At 39.0% G+C, this 14,284-nt stretch overlaps 1 protein-coding gene across 1 annotated transcript in view; it reads right to left on the minus strand.

The window, feature by feature from the left end:
• Positions 1–3,623: 3,623 nt before the first annotated feature.
• Positions 3,624–14,284, minus strand: part of LOC132054328 (uncharacterized) — a 63,555-nt gene continuing 52,894 nt past the window's right edge. Inside the window, exons 5-6 of the mRNA XM_059446372.1 lie at positions 5,076–5,242; positions 3,624–3,945 (exon numbers count right to left, since the gene is read on the minus strand). Coding sequence (XP_059302355.1) covers positions 3,624–3,945; positions 5,076–5,242 — 489 coding nt within the window. The remainder of the gene's footprint in view (positions 3,946–5,075; positions 5,243–14,284) is intronic.

A 14,284-nucleotide genomic window follows, 5' to 3' on the forward strand; every position in this document is an offset into this window, starting at 1 on the left:
GCAATCTAAGGAGATCACCAGGAACTATTTTGTGGAAAGGCTACAACATGATTCGAGGGAATTGTTGAATGCTTCAGCTCAAGGCCAGATTTTGACTAAAACATATGATGAGATGGAGGCCCTTATGAATTTAATGTCTGAAGCTAGTCAGGATTACTTAGAACTAGGTTGCTCATGTGTTAAATCCCGTATTTTTGTACATAAAGTCACCTCATTGGTTAGTCGACAAAAGCTCGAAGCACAAGATTATCTTTGAGGTTATAAGTGTTTGTGCTTTGTTTAACAAGTGGCAAGTAAGTGTTGTGAAGGTTAGAGATTGATGAATCAAATAAAATAAGTTTCATCAATGTAATACCCTGCACGTTTGGGTTATGGTTTGAACCACTCGACATAGGTAAGAAGATCTGAGTCCCGAGAAATTTTTGTTATAATCGAGTATGTAGATAAAGAGCTCAATGTATAAAAGGATGAAGTCCCAAATGATTTAGGACTTAAAAGTGTGACATCGGTGATTAGAAATAATATTTTGTGTGTGCCAAAGGAGGTTATAGACTAGTACCATATTACATGGACATGATAATAAGTATATGATGTGTATTGGAAGTAATTTAATGTCTAAGGAAAGTTCTAGTAAAATGTCAAATTGGAAACTACGCAACGGACCAAAATTTCCATTAAGTGGTCCCATGCTACAAGATAGAAAAATCAAGTATTCCTTGATCATTTTGTAAATCAATGGACAACTGGTCTTTTTCTTTTTACAATTAAACCATTATTTAAATATTTCAATGAGATAAGCATTGATATATTTAATTATGGGTCCCATCCATAAAGTGCAAAGAAAAAAAGAATTATTACAGATAAAGGGATATTAGTGGCCTTACACGTTACAAGTGGCGCAAGTTACACCTCAAATTCTATAGGTGATGGAGCAACAACTATGCATATGTGGAATCATATATGTGTACATAAATTTACTTATTTGATATACTTGAAAGGAGATGGGCCCACCTTTTGAAAGGCTTGCATAAATATATAAAGAAAAGGGTCTTGTTTAGTAGTATAAGGAGATAAAACTAACATTCATTCTTCCACAGTAAGAAGCAAAAATGAAAGGCATTTTGCTACCATTTTTATTAAGGTTATAAGTTCCGGTCAAAACCTATAGCAAGAATGGAAGCTAGTAGGGGCTTTAAGTTGACGTAAATCTCCCATCGGATAGTCCGTGATGCTAGCTTAGCCCGTGTTTTCCCATGATTGCTGAAGTTGATCTTACTTTAAGATGAAGCAAGGTAGAGGTAAAGCTTGTTCTTGGTATTACGGTAAGGATCTCCTTCTTCTTTATTTGTATGAATTAGTTTATGCTCTAGATATTCATGGTTGTTATGAACTTACGAGACGATAAACAGAATTCATAAACGAGTTGATGAGTGTCGTTGTGTTGTAGTTTTGGGAATGTTCTTGTAATGTTAAGGTGCTAGAATATAAAATTGGTGATATGTATGTGTTGTTGTTGCTGTGAGGTTGAAGATATGAAGAGCAGCAAAAAATGTCATTTAGTTAATCGTATAGCAAGCTTACCGCTCGTTGTGTTGTTGTTGTTGTGCCTCCCTTTAATTAATAATCGCGTTATCATCATTCCTTGTAGATTAAGGTGAAGAGGAGGTTGGTTCCGACACCGTGAGTATGTCATGCCCCAAAACCCATCCTAGACATGACCGGCATCCGACGTCATGAACAACATCGGAAGAACCTAAAAGATGCAATAATAACACTTGAACCCGCCAGGTTCAATATTCACCTCCAACAGTTTATAAAATAAATATAATCAAATCATGATATATTAATTTAATCAGCGGAAGTCTTTAATATTATAAAACTTAATCAAACCGTGACGAACGCCCAAGTGTTAAACAAAACTCAACAACTACCCACAAGAATGTGTACTATAGAGTTTCTAAGATAAAAGAGTAACTGTCTGACAAATCGGGATGCAGCCCGAAAAACTAACATAAATGAATAAAGTAGAGGATGACCCACGAATGAGCATGTGGGCTCACCAAATCAACAACAACAGTAAGTTCTCCTAAGTGCTTTAGTCTCCATGAACCTGCTCTTCGTCATTACCTAACATACCATGAAAAACAACAATGGTATGCCTGAGTACTTTGTACTCAGTGAGTGCCTCGGGGACAATATGACATATAAAAATTACATAAAATAATAAGTAAAGAAATCAGTTCTACAAACCATGTGAAATCATTATTAAACAGTTACTCAACTTGGTCCAATATGCTTGTCAAAACGAATAACAACCCCCTTTTTGTCAAGTTTACAACTCTCGTTTATGTCCTTTCAATTTGCCAGATTATCATCAGTAATACATTCATAAAGAGATCAAGATATCACACACGCCAATACCTATCCAAGAATAAATCACATCGAAGGGATGACCGAGAGGTTCCCTAAATACAGTGCACCACACCGGAATATATAATTCTCGATGGCTATCCTTCCTCCTGAATAGCTAAGCATAAACTGCACCCCGGGTGGCGAATCCGGCAGTGGCCACTCTTCCTCCCGAATGGCTAGGCATTACCACACTAGGATCCATAGTGACTACCCTTCCTCCCGAGTAGCTAGGCCAAACTCAACAACAAAGTTCATGCCATAGAAGCCGAATCACAATCATATCTCAAGGTAGTCACATCATCAATTAGCATTTAAGTTCATCATAAAACACCATCACCAAACCCTTAGCCATTATTGTTGATTAGCTCTTATAGAGGAAAACGATTAGAATTACGTATACATGTATAGAATATAATACAATCAAGGTTTAATGTGGGCTTGTCCCCTCACGCACACCAACCACAATCATAGCATGAAATAGGGTTTTGAAGTATGAAAAGTTCACCTTTTTACTCAATAAAGAACTTTTGAAAAGAAGACATACATCCAAAATAAGGTTTTCAAAAGAGACATACCTTAATTAAACCTTACGTAATTCAACAATTTACTTTTACGATAAAGAACACCAAAGCCCTAGCTTGAGTGACTTTGAGAAAGATTACCTTGCAACCCTAGATTTTTCATTCAAGAATTATGTAAAATCTTGGGTTTAACACTAGGGTTGATTAATGATGTTAAAGATGTTCTTAGCTTAATGTTTGAGGACTTAGAAGAAAGATTTTCGTCTTTAGGGTTTATGAGAATGTGAATAAATGATAAAATTTAACTGAACCCGCTATATATACACACGGCTGGAGGCGGGTAAAATACGCCCAAAAATACTGGTTGTATTTCAAAATACAGGCCGTATACTATGGCTGTATTTTACATTAACAAAAATAGTGGACCCCAACGGGAGGCGGGTGAAATACGCCCAGGAATACTGACCGTATTTTAAAATACGGGCCGTATTCTTTGGCCGTGATTTTCATTTAACAAAAACAATGGAGTCCCAATTTTCCAAGATGCTTTCCGGCTTAACTCGAATTTACAGAGTGTTATGTTATCCCCTTCCCAAGATCATTCGTCCTCGAATGAGAATCGTAGCCTACCAAGGATTTACTAAACCACAAGTTGTCTCAAACAAACGCAAATGATTCTCGCAAGAATAGCTAGAAACTTTTACTCATGCCTGTAATAAGGAAAAAGTGAGGATATCTTTTCTTCACGTCTGCCTCTGCTTCCCAATTTGCTTCTTCGGTATCATGGTTTTGCCACAGGCCTTTAACTGAAGCTACATCTTTTGTTATCAACCTTCTAACTTGACGATCTAGAATCCAAACTGGTTCTTCTTCATAAGATAACCCTTCATTTATTTCAATTTCTTCATGGTTTAACACATAGGAAGGATTAGGTCTGTACAACCTCAACATCGAAATGGGAAACACAGGATACACTATGGACATATCTAACTTCAACTCATAAGCCACCGTCCTAATTTGATTAACAATATTATAAGGGCCAAAGAAATGAGGACTAAGCTTGCCCTTCTTACCAAACCGCATTACTCCCTTCATTGACGACACTTTCAAGAATACCTTGTCACCAACAGAAAACTCTAGCTCACGTCGCCTTGTCCTTATAAGACTTCTGTCTACTCTGAGCTGTCATGAGTCGTTGTACAATAATATTAACTTTATCGATTGCTTCATGAACTGAGTGAGGAACCAACAATTCTACTTTAGTTGGTTCAAACCAACCAATTGGAGACCGACAACGCCTCCCATAAAGAGCCTCATAAGGAGCCATCTGAATACTCGCTTGATAGCTGTTGGTGTACGTGAATTCCACAAGAAGTAAATGTTCATCCCAATTTCCTCTGAAATCCATAGCACAGGCTCGCAAAGATATCTTCCAAAGTCTAAATAGTTCTTTCTGCCTACCCGTCAGTTTGAGGATGAAAGGCAGTGCTCAATTTCACTCTAGTTCCCAAACCTTCCTGAGAGGATTTCCAAAAATGAGCAGTAAATTGCGTACCTCTGTCAGATATAATTAATGTCGGAACACCATGCAATCTAACTATCTTTTTTAGATATAACTTGGAGAACTCCACCGCGGTATATGATGTCTTCACAGGGAGAAAATAGGCAGACTTTGTGAGTCTATCCACGATCACCCAAATCGAATCAAACTTAGCTTTTGTGTGGGGTAGAGCCACAACGAAATTCATATTGATCACCTCCCACTTCCACTGCGGAATCTCGATATTCTGAGCCAGGCCTCCCGGCCTTTGATATTCAGCCATAACTTGTTGACAGTAACACCTAGCCACAGAGTTAGAAATGTCAAGCTTCATGCTCTTCCACCAATAGTGCTGTTTCAAATCCTTATACATCTTGGTGGACCCCGGATGCACAGAGTGCTTGGAACTATGAGCTTCCATCATTAATTCTCGTTAAAGACCATTAACATCAGGAACACACAATCATCCTTGCAACAGCAGAACACTATCGCCAGTCCCAACAACAAATGAAGTGTACTCACCCCTTTCCACTCCATCTCTGAGCTTTGCCAAAAGTTCATCATCATATTGCTTGGATTTAATCCTTTCTATAATGTCAGACCGTGATGGAGTGATTCCCACTAACTCTCCATCTTCAGTTTCATCAAGTCTGACCCCAAGACTAGTAAGTCTTCGAATTTCCTTCCCTATGGGCATGTCATGAACACGCAAATTATAAGCCAACGTGCCCATAGATTTTCTACTCAAAGCATCAGCAACCACATTAGCCTTACCAGGATGATAAAAAATATTCAAGTCATAATCTTTTAACAAATCCAACCACCTCCTTTGTCTAAGATTCAACTCTCGCTGCTTAAAGATGTATTGCAAGCTTTTATGGTCAGTAAAAACATCGCAATGCTCACCATACAAATAATGATGCCAAATTGTCAAGGCAAATACCACGGCAGCCAGATCTAAGTCATGAGTCAGATAATTCTACTCATGCTTTTTTAACTGTCGCGAAGCATAAGCAATTACCTTACCGTTCTGCATCAACACACAACCCAGACCAATTCTAGAAGCATCACAATACACCACATATCCACCAGACCCAGAAGGTAAAGTCAAAATAGGAGCCGAAATCAACCTTGTCTTAAGTTCTTGGAATCTCTTTTCACAAGCTTCGGACCACAGAAACTAGTCAATTGAGAGGCTATAGACGAAAAACCTTCCACAAGTTTATAAAATAAATACAATCAAATCATGATATATGAATTAAATCAGTGGAAGTCTTTAATATTATAAAACTTAATCAAACCATGACGAACGTCCAAGAATTAAGAAGAACTCAACAACTACCCACAAGAATGTGTACTATAGAGCTTCTAAGATAAAAGAGTAATTGTCTGACACATCGGGACGGAGCCCAGAAAACTAACATAAATGAATAAAGTAGAGGATGACCCACGAATGAGCATGTGGGCTCACCAAATCAACAACAACAACAAGTTCTCCTAAGTGCTTTAGTCTCCACGAACCTGCTCTTCTTCGTTACATAACATACCATAAAAAACAACAATGGTTGCCTCAAGTACTCAGTGAGTGCCTCGGGTACAATATGACATATAAAAATTAGATACAATAATAAGTAAAGTTCTGGAAACCATGTGAAATCATTATTAAAGAGTTACTCAACGTGGTCCAATAAGCTTGTCAAAACGAATAACAACCCACTTTTTATCAAGTTTACAACTTTCAGTTATGTCCTTTCAAATTTCAAGGTTATCATCAGTAATACTTTCATAAAGATATCAAGATATCACACACACCAATACAAGCCCAAGAATGTGTTACACCTCGAAAAATTTTCCGTTGATGTACAGTGATTAGGCTAATGAGAGATATGAGGTATAAGATGTTTCAATAAGTAAGACATAGCAATTGACGATTCTAAATGAGATTCGAAAGAAATTCGATGTTAGATAAGAAAGTTGCCAAGAGAAGGCTATGTAAGCGATAAGTTTCGGAAAGGATTTATGAGTAGTGAGTTGATGACAACTTAATGATATGTTGGGGAAGAGTTATAACACCCCTTAGATTGCTAATGAAGTGAAACAAGTGCTCAGAAGGTTCCATAAGGATTGGAGATCAAACGAGACGACGGGATCAAACTTGGTGGAACGAGAGTTCCACGGCCAGCATTGCATTCCACGGACCGTGGATGGGTCCGTGAACTGCCGCGACAGAGAGAGCGACTGGCCGGTGGTCGTGAACCACGACCAGCTCCACGGACAAGACCTTTGGGTTCCACGGACCGTGGAACGATCCGTGGAACACCCGACGGCTAAAATGTTTTAAGTGTTTAAATGTGTTCCCAACTTCATATTTTCATTTCCAACATCTCTCTACTTCTCTCTAAGACTTCTAGGGCTTCATAAATATTTCATGAACAAGAATCCAAAGGAAATCTAAGGTTCTTATCATCAATACAAGTGAATCAAAGTAAGAGAACCCATTAGAGTTCATCGAAAGCAAGAAGATCAAGTGAAGGAAATTCTAGGGTTTGGCTCAAGTGAGGAATACGCCATCAAGGTTCAATCCTACACCATCTAAGGTGAGTTTTATGATATTTTCATGTTGTATAAAGTATTTGAAAGATGAAACACTTGGATTACGAAAGAATATAAGTAATGGGTCATGAATACGTGAATAGTAGCACTTTGAGTAAACGTTTGGAACGAGTTATGATTCTTGATGCTATATGAATATGATCATGTTATAAATGATATTGAGAGTATGGAAATCGACATTGTATATGAATGAACGTGTTGTCGAGTTATGACTATGAATATAGATGAAGTGAAGAGAATTGTGAAGTAAGAGTAATCTAGTTGACTAAAGGCTATTGTGATGATATTATGAACGTTATTATTGATGTTTGGGAGTTGCCATGTAATACGAGGAAAGTCGTATAAATAAAGGAGATGCTGTCCGATTTTCTCTAGAATTAGTCATAAATGCCAAATGCTATCCACCATCTAATATGAGTATGCACTTCAATGAAGGTAGAACGTGAGCTTTGAAGAAGAACGCTCAAGTGATATAATAGTTGCGCGAAAGGTATGTAAGGCTAACCCTTCCTTCATAAGGCATGGTTCTTAGGCCAATTGTTCATCTCTTATGAGTCCATGATACTTTCTAATGATCCTAGCTCGAGAAGCTATTAAGCCAATGATGCTCAAATGATACGATGGTACTAAATTCCTTATACGACGAATAACGCCCTAAGGATAGAACGTAATGAATGACGATAATAAGAAGGCTAAGAGATAGATATGAGTTAGCATGTATGTGTGCCTATGAGAGGCTATTGCGAACCCCGAGCTTATATGGCCGGGTAGAATATAGAAAGTAAGTATATATATGCATATCTATGTATAACGACGCGCGCGCACCACTGCAGTTGGGTACGAATAACACTGAGCCTTGGTAGGGCCAGACGGATAACACTGAGCCTTGGTAGGGCCAGGTACGAGAAACACCGAACTTATTGGTCAGGTACGCAATATAAGAAGCTATATGTATGACATCTATATGAGTACAAATAAGCTATATGTATGACATCCATATAAGTATGACTATGCTATGTGTATGATAACGATTAGAGTACGAATATGTTGAGACTATGTAAGTGCCAAGTAAGGGCTATGAATATGCAATGTATATGATATGAGCATGAGTATGAAGGGAGACATGAATACGAATATGAAAGTAGATACGAAAGGTAAATGAGCAAGAATACAAATGCATGTACTCTAGTACGAAATAGAAACGGAACGTCCCCATGGAAAGCAGGTAAGTGCTATGATGACGATACTATTATCTCCCAGCTATATTATTTCATATGTTATCCTTTATGCTCTCATATTGATATTGATCATGCTTTACATACTTAGTACATTCTTCGTATCGACGTCCTTTTTTGTTTGGACGCCGCGTCATGCCCGCGAGGTGGCCGGGGAGACGATTTGATCCATAGGCGTATTTTTCTCGGAGACTACATAGCGAGCTCCATTTCGTCATGTGAGTCGGCAGCCTTTTGGTACGAATTCTTTTGTGTATATATTCATGGGCACGGCGGGGTCTGTCCCGCCCATACGTTATGATATGATGTCACCCTTCTTAGAGGCTCGTAGACATTGTGTATATGGTTAGATATGTTCGGCCTTGTCGGCCTATATTTTGAGATGTTGTTTGATCGCCTTGTCGGCGCATGTACATTTATATGGGCACAGATGTTATTGATGATATAGACGTGTTATTGCCCAACGTGATTAGAATGATGACGAATGAAAAGCATGCTATAATTATGCGGCTCATCTAGAATGTGATGTATAAGTATGTTAAGGGGTGCCCGGGTGGGCTAGCACCGGGTGCTCGTCGCGGCCCTCGAGTTGGGTCGTGACAGAATGAATCACATCGAAGGGATGACCTTTGAGGTTCCCTAAACACAGCGCACCACACCGAAATATATAATTGCCAATAGCTATCCTTTCTCCCGAATAGCTAGGCATAAATAGTACCCCGGGGGTTGGGAATCTGGCAGTGGTCACTCTTCCTCCCGAAAGGAGGGCATTACCACACTAGGATCCATAGTGACTACCCTTCCTCCTAAGTAGCTAGGACAAACTCAAAAACAAAGTTCATAGCATAGAAGCCGAATCACAATCATATCTCAAGGTAGTCACATCATCAATCTACATTTAAGTTCATCATAAAACACCATTACCAAACCCTTAGCCATTATTGTTGATCACCTCTAATAGAGGAAAACGATTAGAATTATGTATACATGTATAGAAATAATATAATCAAGGTTTAATGTGGGCTTGTCCCCTCATGCACACCAACCACAATCAAAACATGAAATAGGGTTTTGAAGTATGAAAAGTTCTTCACCTTTTTACTCAATAAAATTTTTTGAAAAAAAGACATACATCCAAAATGAGGTTTTAAAAAGTGACATACCTTAATTAAGCCTTACGTAATTCAACAATTCACTTTTACGATAAAGAACACCCAAAACCCTAGCTTGTGTCACTTTGAGAAAGATTACCTTGCAACCCTAGGTTTTTCATTCAAGAATCATGTTAAGAATCATGGGTTTAATGCTAGGATTGATTAATGATGTTAAATATGTTCTTACCTTAATGTTTGAGGACTTAGAGGAAAGATTTTCATCCTTAGGGTTTTTTAAGAATGTGAATAAATGATAAAAATTAACTGAACTCGCTATCTATACACACGGCTGGAGGCGGGTAAAATACTGTCACGACCCAACTAGTGGGCCATGACGGGTACCCGGAGCTGACTACCGAGCAGCACTCATCATGCTATCTATCATACTCAACCCGGGCATACATCATTCTCAACGCAGGACTTATTATAAGACAATCTCCAAATATCTCCCAAAACATGTACATGTGCATAAGCCCACGAGGCTACAAAAATGATGTACAAAATATACAACGAAGAGGTCACATAACATCCACGACCCACACATAGGTATCTACGAGCCTCTAACTGGAGTACTGAAATCATAAGGGCGGGACAGGACCCCGCCATGCCCCAATTTGTACACAAAAGAATAAACCAAGAAATGGCGACTGCAAAGTAGTGGAGTGCTCCTGCAAATCTGCTGAGTAAGCTCCTAAACGTCTGCACAGTCTCCCGGTCTACCTGTGAGCATGAACACAGCGTCCACAAAAGAAAGGACGTCAGTGCGAACAATGTACTGAGTATGTAAGGCATGCATATCAAACATAATAAAGAAATGAGAGAACATAAAGTAAAGGGATAACCTGTAACTGATTGCCTCTTTAGGCGGAATCATGCATGCTAATAAAAAGAAAATATCATATCATATATACATATATGTAAACTGCCCGACCATATAGGTGCGGTGTGATCATCTTTAGCCCGCGTCCGGGCCTCCCGCGTCCGGGGTAAACATCTCAATCCGTCCACTAGTGGTGCCTGCCCACGCCATATAGACATGGTGTAATCATCATCATAGCTGCCCACTACGCCTAGCGTAGTGGTGACTGCCCGGCCATATAGGCGCGGTGTAATCATACACCTACATAACATAATGCATGCATGAGAGCTCAAGAAAAGCTATAACTCTATCGGAGTGATGTAAGGTCTGTAACCTCCGATTACATTATGGAATAATCATCATCTCTACGCCTCACCTTGGAAGAACTAATATCAGCGTAGGTGAGACAACAACAAGAAGTAACATCAATGAAATCATAAAGATAGAATTATCAAACTCATAAAAGCATCATTGTCATCATCATTATCATAGAACTTATTTCATCTCTATCTTATAAGAAGCTCTTAAGAATCCTTAACTTTCATCCTTCGGGATGTGAGAAGATCACATGAATATAAAAAGGAAATCATAATATAGGAATCATGCCTTTAAAAGAAGGGGACTAGCCTTACATACCTTTAAGTCACCTTAAAGACTAAGCGCTCGCCTTCCAAACTCACAACTCTACATTCAAGAGAATTTGTACTAAGGTTAGATCATAAGAAACATATTTATGTCTAGACTAAAACGACTATGGGTTAACGAAAATTGAGTAGCATTTCCTTTGTTTTGACAAATTTCTCCATCTACTAAACAACTCCCAAACATCAATAACAACACCCATAATATCGTAATCAATAAACTTCTTCATGTTAAACATTTTTCACTTCTCAAATTCACTTTCAAACCATCCAAAACTATGAGTACAATACAACACCATATTCGTTTTTCACATAATGCTCCCTTAACGAAATTAGAATCTTTCATAACAAGATTATACTCTTCTCATGCCGAGAATCATGACTTAAATGAACTTACTACTCAAAATACCCTTACTTCCATATTTTGGGCTCATATTCTACTTTCTTCTCTAATCTAAGTCTTTCAACCACTCAATACTTGTAATAACATGAAATAAGTGTAAAACTGACCTTTGATTATGTCGGAATGGTCTTTAGATGAAGGTACTCCACCTGAGAAAACCCAACTTCAACACAAAAGAGATACTTGACTCCCACAAACCTTAGTAGCCTTCCTGCACTTGATTCTCTTGATTCTTGGTAGTTAATCCTTGATTCCTCTTAGATTAGTATGGATATGATATGGGGCATGTTCTAGAGCTTTCAAGAGTTGTAGGGAGTGTGGGAAATGAATTAAATGGTAATGGGTCATGCATATAAAGCAATAGAAAAATTGGGAAAAAGTAACCCGATTGAGTTATACGGACACTTATACGGTCCGTATAAGTGACCGTATACTACCATCTGGGATTTGCCTTTTCTGTAAAGGTTATGCGGACCCTTATACGGATCGTATAAAGTTATACAGACCGTATAAGTGATCGTATAACTCCACTTTTCCGAAATTATTCTCGACGATTCGTTGATCTCAAATCCTTATGGAACCTCCTTGGCAGTTGTATAATACTTCATTAACCATATAAGGAGCCTTATAGCTTCTCCTCAAGGCATTACTAAATCAACATTAGCTCGGTTGTTACAAAAACCTTCCGAACACAACTTATACTTTACTTCCTTCGACGAACTTTCTTCTCTTGCCTCAAGTGTATTTGGAATCTTAATTAGAATCATTAAGTATCCTTTCATACTTATAGGGACATCATATACACCTTAAATTGCATTAGTCTATTCACCACACAATGAGATGAAATTTTAGAGGTGTAACACTCTCCCCCCTTTAAGAACATTCGTCCTCGAATGTTAAGTTCTCGGAAATTCTACAGAAATTTTGCCAGAGTTTCTGCTGTAATATGGCACTATCATCCTGTCACAACAACCCAAAATAACATCGCCTCATAGGGCTACAATAACAATAGCAAGCAAACATGGCCACACACGACTAAAAGCATCAAAACAAAGCATTACGTACCTTAGGACAATAATGTCTCATCTTGAATCTCTTCCGGGGATGGAAATATCTGCGGATATCTGGACTTCATGTCTTCTTTTGCTTCCCAAGTCACTTCCTTTTTATTGTTATTTCTCCACAAGACCTTGACTGAGGCTACCTCGTTGTTTTTGAGTTTTCGCACTTGCCTATCTAGTATAGCAATGGGTACCTCTTCATAAATCAACTTTTCAGTAACTTCAATATCATCAACTGGCACGATTCTTGAAGGGTCTCCAACACATTTACGGAGCATCCACACATGAAAAACTGGATGAACCGATTCAAGTTCTGGAGGTAAATCTAGTTGATAAGCCACTTGGCCCACCTTGCGCACAATCTTATAAGGTCCAATATAACGGGGAATAAGCTTACCCTTCTTGCCGAATCTCATTACACCTTTCATCGGCAACACCTTTAGGAACACCCAATTATTATCTTGGAATTCCAAGTTCCATCGATGATTATCCGCATAAGACTTTTGGCGATTTTGAGCCGCCAATAATCGGTCTCGGATGAGCTTGATCGTTTTCATCGCTTGCCGAACCAATTCTAGACCTATCAGTTGTGTCCCTCCAACTTTAAACCATCCAATTAGCGACCCACACTTCCTTCCAGACAGAGCTTCTGTCACGACCCAACCCCGTAGGCCGTGACTAGTGCTCGAGCTGGACACTCGTATACGCCTGTTACTATAATCAGTCCACAACTAGCATGATAAGAACTTATATACAAAAAGGCAAGACGTCGTCTCAAATCTGTCGTATATATATACATATCATAGCAACCTGTCTCCTGAGGAGTGACAACTTTCACCGCATAACATCGCACATAAGTTCGGCCAAGGCTATCATAATATAGGGGAACGTCCCAGCCACGCACGAGCCGAGAAGGCTACCATAACACACAACTTCTAAAACATGTATATATATATATATACGCAAGCCAACAAGGCTGCCACTACACATAACATCCCAAAACATATATATATATACGCAAGCCGACAAGGCTGCCACTACAAATGGGAACGCCCCAAAACATAAGTCATACGGACACAATAAATCGAACAAGAACTATATACAACCCACACATATGTCTACAGACCTCTAAGAGTAACAACAGTATCATGTTGTCACGACCCAACCCCGTAGGCCGTGACTAGTGCTCGAGCTGGGCACCCAAACACATACATCAAACCCGAATCACATACAGATGGCTTATGCGCATACAACACGTACGTCCGTCTCAAATTATCTCATACCGTCTCAAACACATCTCAAACACAAACATATATATATATCGAAGCCTTAGTAAGGCTATCAAATGGCGCAACGGCCCAAAACATATACAAATGCAAGCGACAGAAACCACGGCGAACGGGATCGCCCGGAACATATATCATACAAACACACTCGTTACGTAATAGGCACAACCTACATACATGTCCACGTACACCAAACGTACAAACGAGAATCATGTGACGGGACAGGGCACCGTCGTACCCCTGAACAAAGACATACATATGCAACGAACGCATATATACCAAAATGTGGGCTCCGAAATAAAGGGAGCACTCAATGCAGAACAGGGTGTCGCATAGGCGTATCGTCGAACCGTATGTCCGTACATCATGCAAGCATGAAACGCACTTCGAAGAAAGGGGCAAGACGAAATATGTACCGAGTATGCAAGCGAAGATACAAGAAACAAAATCGAGTCATAATCGAAACGTAAGAAAGTAAGTTGCATATCCAAAAATACCAAAATGTTTATTTTCAAAATACAAATCATGCATGGGTCAAAATATGGTCGCTCCGGGGCCC

Source organism: Lycium ferocissimum, chromosome 4 (genome assembly GCF_029784015.1).
Source record: "Lycium ferocissimum isolate CSIRO_LF1 chromosome 4, AGI_CSIRO_Lferr_CH_V1, whole genome shotgun sequence".
NCBI lineage: Eukaryota > Viridiplantae > Streptophyta > Magnoliopsida > Solanales > Solanaceae > Lycium > Lycium ferocissimum.